General features: G+C 35.8%; 1 protein-coding gene across 1 annotated transcript; it reads left to right on the top strand.

The window, feature by feature from the left end:
* The first annotated feature begins 6,148 nt into the window (after positions 1-6,148).
* LOC132737979 (putative nuclease HARBI1) lies at positions 6,149-7,096 on the top strand. The gene is made up of 2 exons (XM_060725382.1): positions 6,149-6,342; positions 6,523-7,096. The coding sequence occupies exons 1-2, from the start codon at positions 6,149-6,151 to the stop codon at positions 7,094-7,096; spliced, it is 768 nt and encodes a 255-aa protein (XP_060581365.1).
* The last annotated feature ends 3,016 nt before the right edge of the window (positions 7,097-10,112 follow it).

Here is a 10,112-nt window from a genome sequence, read left to right as displayed (position 1 = left end):
ACACGATCCCTACACGATCTCAACTCGACCTACTGGATCTCTGCTCGATCGGTGTCAGATCTTTCCCCGACCAGATCGTCATGGTCGTACTCGAGTCGTAGAAGGTCGTGAACAGTCGTGTACCAAAACTTTTAGAATAAAAACTTCAAACAGTGTTGATCATTATCACTTCATCTTGAAACTTCATAGTATATGTTGTGTCCAGCATAGTATAAATATTTATGGAGATTGAGCAGTTGCAGTTGTGGGCCAGATGGTTAGAGCTCCAGAGAGACAGGGCCATTGCTGTGCTAGAGTTGGAACAAGAGGAAGAGGCTGAGGGTCGTAGGCATAGACGTAGGCGACAAATGCGCAGGAAAATATGGATGAAGCAGTGGCTTGCACGACGACCACTGTATGGGCATTATGAGCAACTGCTACAGGAGCTATACTCTCCCGCGCATCGGTCGAATGTTCCACTATTGCTCACTTCTTACCTCTGCTAAAATTGTAGGTTCAGACCGATATTTCTATTTTTAGACAGGAAAATCCGTGTCTACACTTCAGCCAATCAGTGACTAGCTAACTTGTAACGAATTGTCACATACCTAAATTTGACGCACCGTAATGTAAACAATGCGTGTTCATTTGTACTTTACATAAAATTGTTTATTCTAAACGACCAAAATGGTAAATTCGCGATGATATATTATTTATGGATAGTCAATTGTAATGGAGTCTACGTAAACGGTAGCTCAAAACGAATAATGGTCCGCATATTCTGGCTGGAAGAAAGTCCACGTCAGGCCGTTAAAATTATTTTTCTTATATTTTCTCAGATGACCAGAAGCATTTCGACAATAACTCAACCAATCCCTCAAAAAACAGAGCCATTCTTATATACATGTATGAATAAAGTGGAAAAAGTTATCACATGATATTGCAACATTTCACCAGGTGTACACTATAGCTATGCACAAAAAGTAATTTAAAAGATATTAATTTGACAGATCTAATATAGAACAGTACATACAAAGTCAGTATCATCTAGCTTTAATGATGGCCATTTAAGAATATCCAAGATCATATTTGAAGTACTTTCATACCCTGTGTTTTTTCCATGGATGGGCAGGTTTTGTACAGTCATGATATATACATGTGCAAAATGACATATAGGCTACTACATACAGATATATGCAAACTCAACCAACACTATTTTAAACAGCAATAGTAAAACTGCATTGGTTACTAATTTGAAATTCAGCTATTCTACTTAATAATATTGTACATTGTAGTCAATCAGGAGACTACCCTTGTGCATTAATATCAACAAGGGCTGTCATATAACAGTTGTTCTATTTAACTATTCTCAGAACTTGATGGAAAATGTTTGAATTAACTAAGGAATATTTCATTTATATACATATGATCAAGTCTTGCAATTTTATTTATGTTCGCATGAGGCCATATTTCATTTAAAATTCACAAGTTATGAGCCTTTGACAGTGACCTCCAAGGTATACTATCATAAAGTTTCCGGGCGTCTGTGCCGAGTGGTTAAGGTCGTTGACTTCAACCCACTTGCCCCTCACCGCTGTGGGTTCGAATCCCGAAAGGGACTTTGGATTATTTCATATGAGGAAGCTATCCAGCTAGCTTACGGAACGTCGGTCGTTCTACTCAGGTGCCCGTTCGTGCCTGAAGTAATGCACGAAAGGGCACCTGAGGTAAATTCACCAGGTACTAGTACTTCACCAGTAAAGCCGGAACGTTGCGATATGACCTAGACTTTGTCAATGTGACGTAAAACCCAAAACAAACATACAAATTAAGTTTCAAGATTAACTTTGCAGGCAAAACTTTAACCTGTATTAAATTAGAAGTTTAGAGGGTCATACTTCTTTCAAAATCCATGCTAGAGTTACTAACCTTGGAAAGTGACCATTTTTATGATCCCAAAAAGTGTGCAAAGTCTTTTACACATGAAAGAATGCGGATTTCAAACCAAGGTGAAGTGCAAGCCATTAGTTGCACGAAAAACTTTAAGATGTTACACTGATGAAGAATTCCAGGTGTAAAGGATACCCCCATTTTTCTTCAAATAGTTAAGCTAAAAATAATAACTGCACTGTAGATCATCAATGAATTTATATCATACTTCTAAGTCTTGATTTTCAAAACAATGTGTATATGAAATTACAAATGCAATATTTTATTGATTCAACATACATGTATAACCATAGTCCTAAATATAATGTATTAAGGTTTGATAAACCAAACATAAACAAAAAAAGAGTACATAAGTTGGCTGTAAGGTCACTCAGAATCACAGGGATAAATTGACAAATATTTCTCTTCCTATGAAGTTAACATCCAAAGTCAATAGTAACAATAGAATAACAGCAAGATCAAACTTGACCAACACTAATTATATATAGGTTGGTATAAGCTAGTTATTGAGTTAAGGCAATGCATATTTAATTTCAGGTTTTAAAGTACAATTTGTGTCTTCAGCACTGGTTTAATACTTAACTTTCTGAGTCAGATACCCAGTCATATTGTTACTATGGTCAGTGAAATCATGATACCCATTCACATTGTTACATTGTACAGTGTTTACTAAAGATGCATTAAATCAAAGCAAGAGCCTACATATTATCTTATTTTTGGTAAATCAATGGTAATAATTTAACAAATTTCTTTCAAATTTGTTTTTATTTTAACCACAATAGTCATGTGACCAGCATTACTTCAAATATAATCAGAAATAACTTACATGTAGACACTAAAGGTATATCAATTTTCATTTGCTTGTACCAAGTAAACTATTTTTGGAATTTCTAAGCTTTATCAGCAAGTATGCAAGCTAACTAATTAATAATTTCTCAAATAATGACAAAGAAAATCATTCACAAGAAAAAAACAAGGGGGCCATAATGGCCCTGAAGACACTCACCTGTATATAGGCCCCCGGGATGAGGCCAATTTTAACCCAGGGGCTTTTATTTGATCAAACTTGGTAGACACCCATTTGAAGATGTTTCAAGATAAATATCTAAGCTCGAGCTCTTGAATTTTTTTTTAAAGTTTTTACTATACACATTTAGGGAAAAACAATGACCCCCTTCTGGGCAAAGCCAATTTTGTCCCCGAGCTTTTATTTGAACAAAATTTATTTGGTAAAAACTCACAAGAAGATATTTCATGCTTAATATCTAAACTCTAGCTAAAAGAAGATTTTTAAGTTTTTACTTTACACATATACCCTGGGGCGGGGCCAATTTTGAACCAAGGGCTTTTATTTGAACAAATTTTGTAGACACCCATATCTAAGCTCTAGCTATTTGGGTTTTTTAATAGAAGATTTTTAAAGTTTCTACCATATACAAATAAGGAAAATAAATGCATTTAACGCTTACATTGCTGAAACCAAGTGATTAGCCTTTGCCAGCAGTATACAGCCAAGCTATTGAGACTGAACAGGCTCCACACTGTTGTCTCACTAACTTTAACTTTTCATCCTGATGTATAATGTACCCAAAATGATAATAAACACTATAAAATATGAAAGCCAGACATTTGTATAAAGAAACTCTACAGGCTTAGGGTTGATATAATTTTGCATCAATGCTTTCATTTTGCAAAATTCAAAAACAAATAGGTAACATCTAAAAGCATTTAAAGAAAGGCTGCAAGTCTTATTATGTTGTCATGAATGACAAATATCCCATAAATAATTTCATGTTAAAGCAAAACTGTTAGTTAAGACATTACAAGTTGAATTAAAAAATCTAACTTAGGATCAGGAACCATATTCCTAAACAAAAATAATTATGCAGAATTTATGCAGCTTGTTCTATATGATATGATGCTTAATGTGAAACAAATGCCCCCAGTTGAAATGCAATCATTTACAATGTAATTATAACATTTCCTGCAGATTTACATTTATTCAAGACTGTGAAAAAATTAGACATAACTCATTGATAATTAATTAAAGGTGCTATCTCATTTAGGGTAAGCAACAGTAATAACATAGATGCTGTAAATACCCCAAATATTCAAATTTATAAAGGGGATATCATTAACAAAATACTGGTGCCTGATGTGGGCAGAAAATGAAGTCAACAAAATTCAACTTGTTACATCCTTAATGCATTACACAATATCTCACACAGTAAATTTTCATGTTTCAGAAACAGCTAATTTTAAAATTTATCAAAAATTACAAAATTGTACAAGAAAATATCTAAATTTCATGGAAAATGATGCCAGAATTTTAAACCTATGTACAGCCATTTGATGTGAGTGTTGATAGGAAACTAAAGATTCTGATTTAATATATAATTTAAATTGCACATGCATTTCTATTTCATATGACCAGTAAAATTTCTATCAAAACATCTTTTTGATAAAGGTCACAACTTGCAGCACCAATAGTTATACATATGTAGTTTTCATGAATTTGTCATCATAAGGCTGTCGCCTTTCACAAAACTTAACATTTTGGGCAAAACCTCGGCAAAACCTTGACCTGAAATTACACATACTATAAAGTAATTAAAGCATTCCATGAAAAAGTGTTCCAACACAACTTAAACTTAATCTCTATGTTGAATGCAGGTATCTGATCATATACTGATGATGGTCCATACTGTACAAGTATTGAAGTCTAACCATATTTCAACATTTTTGCAGTGGTGAAGACTTTTAGACTGCTATTTGGCTCTGATTGATCATTTGATTTGATCTTTGCTGTAGTAATATGTCACATAATATTCCATCCCAAATTTTATTTTAAAATAAATAAACAAGGTCAAAAATCCTTATTTCATCTTCTGTAAATGCATGTAAATCACATGATAAGTCTTTGTTCATAACATTTACTTCCCACTTACAAGAGGCTTTCAGATCCACAGATACTTTGATCACTGATTTCATCTATGTTTTATGCCTTGGAGTTCAACTGTACTATTTCTAATGGTTATTTTATACATGTACTTATTACACAATGTTTACAGTATTTGGCAGAATCTGTTGGACTAGCTGTAGCTGTAAGTGCTAGCAAAGCTCTTCAACCCCTGTGAACACTGGATGAAACACATCTTTCTGTTTCTTGTCATATACCCTAAAAAACAGAAATTATGACATTTATTCAATTATATATGTATATAAGAATTGAACAGTATGAAAACACCATTTATACAGTAACAGTCCTGTTGTTTGAAGAAAATAACCAACTTTATGTTAATAAATGTCAAAATATAGTCCACCGTAATTTCAGAAGAATGGTGTTGATCCATTAAACATGTACAGAAATCTGTCAAAATGCAGAAACTTAGTTTAAACTTTATTTATTCAATAAATGCAGAAACTTAAAATTTGAAATTAAATCATCTTCTAAAGTATCTCTTTTGAGCTACTGTTTAGTTTATACTTTGATGTCAGAACTTCCTTCTTTGTTTCTTAAAAATTCTAAAATCTCCCTCTTTTTGAAGAAAAATCTCCCACTTGATCATCAAAAAAGTTCACAATAACGGGTCATATATGACTAGCACACTGTATTGTCTAGCAAGAAATCTTAGCTTCACACCCTTTGTACATATAATTTAAATTTGACATCAAATTATGGTATAGAAATTAATACAAAGCATGTTTCTTACTAGTCAAAAGTGAAAAGAACAATGAAAAACATACCATGACAGTGTGTACTTCGTCAAACAGAATACAGATATTTTCCTCTACGAATATCACCATTTTCGCTGGAATCCTTATCTATGTAAGTGGCAGAAATCCCAAAACAATTAGGTTTTCTTTAACACAAAGTTCACTATATAAATATGTTAACCCTTGAAAACACAGACACTTTCCCGATCATGTCTATGCACACACAAAAGTGTCATTGCTCTGCTCAATGATAGATTGTACCAATGCCTTTTGAAACGGTTTAATGGATCCATAATTGAAACGTTTTGCAAGCTTATCGAAAGTTGAATTGTTAACAGTCGCCACTTTGTTTACAAAATTTTGAGGAATTACCCGTCTATTTATAATTTTGTACACACGTCATCTGTTTCAACCAATGAAAATGCGTATAAAGATTTTCGGGCGATTTGGATTTTGGAAAACTTTCATTGGTCGTTCAAAGTTCACTGTAAAGGTCAATATCATGAATCGACGCGTTTTAAAGCAGCGGTTTGAAGTAACGGGAGTGTATTCAGTAAGCTGCGAAGGGAGCGTACAGGAGCTAAACAGGGAGGACCCAAAAGGATACAAAAATTTCCTAAGGGTAGACGCTGATATGTTTGGGGAGCTTGTTGATCGCATATCACCCAGAATTCAGAAAAAGAACACCAACTTCAGGTAAATCATGGGTTCGATCCCCATCATTTTCACGTATTTCTGAAATTAGTCATCGAATTACTTTTCCAACCATTTGACTTCTACAGCTCTGTGCAATTGTCACTGATATTTAAGAAATTTTAATATCGTTGTATCATAGTAGGCTAGTTATTACTTATCATTGTTCAATCTCTATTTCAGGGAAGCCCTGGAGCCTGGATTGAAGTTGGCGGTCTCTCTTCGTCATCTCGCAACTGGAGCCTCGTATTCAGACTTGATGTACTCATGCCGAGTGGGGAGTAGCACAATAAGTAAATTCGTCCATGAAGTTTTGGATGCTATAATTCAGGAGTACTCTGAAGAGGTGCTGCCAGCCGTCGTCACTGCTGAACAATGGCAGCAGATTGCAGATGACTTCCGAACCAAGTGGAATTTTCCTCATGTCTGCGGGGCTCTTGATGGTAAGCACGTGAGGATAAAGAACCCGAGGAAATCTGGGTCTCTGTTCTATAACTATAAAGGTTTCTTTTCCATAATACTACTCGCACTCGTAGACGCAAACTACAAATTCATTTTTTTAAGCGTTGGTGCTAATGGCAGTGCATCCGATGCCCAGCTATTCAATTACACTGAACTCAGAACCATGCTAGAAGAAAACAACCTTGGTTTGCCGGACCCTGATCCACTGCCTGGCGATGACATGAACACCCCATCCTTCCTCATTGGAGATTACGCTTTCCCGTTGAGAACTTGGATGATGATGATCGGGGTTTGATCATGTGCGGTCGTGTGTGGTCGTGGAGTAGTCGGGTAGCAGTCTAGATAATCTGGACAAGAGATCGGACAGAGATCTACTTAATGGGGATGCGATCGTATATTACTCGAGTAGAAGTCGAGATGATCGGGTACAGATCGGGTTAAAGATGCCAATCCGACCAAACAAGATCGCTACACGATTGTTTCTCGATCAACAAGATCTTCAACTCGATCAATACACGATCGCTTCCCGAGCTCTTCTCGACCGCTTGGCTACACGATCGCTACACGAATTTTTTTGACATGTCAAAAAAATTCGGGTAGAAAGCCCAAGCGATGCCGACCAAGGTAGACCTCCCCGACCACTCCCGATCAATCATGCCGACCGACCCAAACCAGTACCCGATCGCTTGATCGTGCTTGATCGAGTTGATCTGATCGGCAGTGGGAGCCCAGCTTTAAGGTGGCTTCTTTAGGTCTTGTGCAATTGTGATGCAAGTGGAATGAATTTGAAAGTAAGCCAAAAGTGTAAAGATGTTGTCAATATCGAGTGTGGTTTCATTTGCGTTGATAACGGCCTGATACTATTTCCTCATGCCTTTCATAAGGCCGCGAATGGCGTCTTCGTTAATTTTTAAAATTAAATTTTGGCTCTAAATTGTTGGGCTAAACATGTACCAGAATACATAATATTAGCTCCCGTGACCTAGTTTTTGACCGGACATGACCAATCTTAGCATTTGACCTAGAAATCATCAAAAAACCTTCCTGACAAATTTCCAGAATATTTGAATCAAAACTGCAGCCACTAGAGTGTACACAAGCTTTTTCTATTTCTGGCTCCTGTGACCTAGTTTTTGACCTGAGATGACCCATCTTCGAACTTGACTTAGAAATCATCAAAACAACCTTCTTGACAAATTTCCAGAATATTTGAATCAATACTGCAGCCACTAGAGTGTTTACAAGCTTTTTCTATTTTTAGCTCCTGTGACCTAGTTTTTGACCGGAGATAACCCATCTCGAACTTGACCTAGAAAACATCAAAACAACATTTTTTACAAATTTCAAGAATATTTGGATGAAAACTGCAGCCCCTTATGTGTTAACAAGATTTTCTATTTTTAGCTCCTGTGACCTAGTTTTTGACCGGAGATGACCCATCTTCAAACTTGACTTAGATATCATCAAAACAACCTACCTGACAAATTTCCAGAATATTTGGATGAAAACTGCAGCCACTAGAGTGTTAACAAGCTTTTTCTATTTTTAGCTCCTGTGACCTAATTTTTGACCGGAGATGACCCATCTTCGTAATTATCTTAGATATCATCGAAACAATTTTCCTGACAAATTTCCAGAATATTTGGATGAAAACTTCAGCCCCAAAAGTGTTAACAAGCTTTTTCTATTTTTAGCCCCTGTGACCTAGTTTTTGACCCGATGTGACCCATCTTCAAACTTGACCTAGCTATCATTAAAACAACCTTCCTGACAAATTTCCAGAATATTTGGATGAAAACTGCAGCCTCTAGAGTGTTAACAAGCTTTTTCTATTTTTAGCTCCTGTGACCTAGGTTTTGACCCGAGATAACCCATCTTCGAACTCGATCTGTATTTCATTGAGTCAAACATTCTGACAAAGTTTGATGATGATCGAATCAAAACTGTGACTGCTAGACTGTTCACAGCCCAATTGTTAGAGTGTTAACAAGCTTTTTCTATTTTTAGCTCCTGTGACCTAGTTTTTGATCGGAGATAACCCATTTTCTAACTTGGCCTATATATCATTAAAACAACCTTTCTGACAAATTTCCAGAATATTTGGATTTAAACTGCAGCCTTCAGAGTGTTAACAAGCTTTTTCTATTTTTAGCTCCTGTGACCTAGTTTTTGACCCGAGAGAACCCATCTTCAAACTCGATCTGTATTTCATTGAGTCAAACATTCTGACAAAGGTTGATGATGATCCAATCAAAACTGTGACTGCTAGACTGTCAACAACCCCATTGTTGACGACGCACGACGCACGACGACGGACGCAGGACATAGCCCTATCACTATACCTCACCTTGACCACTTCGTGGTCAGGTGAGCTAAAAACTGAGTACACAGTAATAATCTCTATCTTTAATCAAATAGACGTTTTTAATAGATTTTAGAAAGAAACTAGTAAAACCATTATTGGGTAGGTCTGGGTAGAATCGTTTAAGTTAGCCGTTGCTTTTTTCAACGCATCTGATCTTAAGAAACACGCTTTCATTTATCCAACTGAACAGAAATGCCGTATCCTAAAAGGACGTTATGAAGGTGGTCGATTCTGTATTGCATAGCATCATCTTCCTTCAAAATGAATTTCTTTCTTCTGAAATCGTTTACGTCACTCAAACATAAGCCTTCTCGATACACTTTTTTTACATTCACTATGATTCAATCACTTCAGCGATTGTGTAAAGTTCTCTTTAAACCGGTGCCAAGGGGCTCGGACGGTAACTTGCACTTTCCAGCGCCCTCCATGGACAGACTCAATCAAGAGGAACCTGCAACATTTTACAATTTTGTCGTTTTAAGCGTTCTTTAGGGATTACGTTGTTCTCTATTTCTCCCGAGTCTGTTAAAATGTTTATTGTCTTGGCTGCTTTCCTTAAAGGTGTGACGTCATAACGTCAAACACTGTTAGCTACTAATCTTAAGATTTGTTTTGTATATATGAATGTCAATTGTCCAAACTATGTTATATTGTCAATAAATAATGATTTTTTCGTTCTCTACCATTTCATACTTTTCTCACATAAAGACATTTTAATGTCAGATATTGAAAAGAAATTCGCTGTCTTTGAAACCTCTGACACGATGTAGCTGGAATATGTTTCTAAGGCAACACATTTAAATGTAAATATAAAAATAAACCTGATAAAACTTTTTAACTACCAACGTGCTTTGACATAGATCATAAAGTTTTAAAGTAACAAGAAATGTCCACGTTTTTTGTGTCTTTTGTTTGTGAAACTCTTGTATATTTGTTCTTATACATT

The sequence above is a fragment of the Ruditapes philippinarum genome, unplaced genomic scaffold (assembly GCF_026571515.1).
Source record: "Ruditapes philippinarum isolate M1 unplaced genomic scaffold, ASM2657151v2 ctg8719_1_1_1_1, whole genome shotgun sequence".
Lineage (NCBI taxonomy): Eukaryota > Metazoa > Mollusca > Bivalvia > Venerida > Veneridae > Ruditapes > Ruditapes philippinarum.
This window is presented reverse-complemented; position numbering and strand designations above follow the sequence as displayed.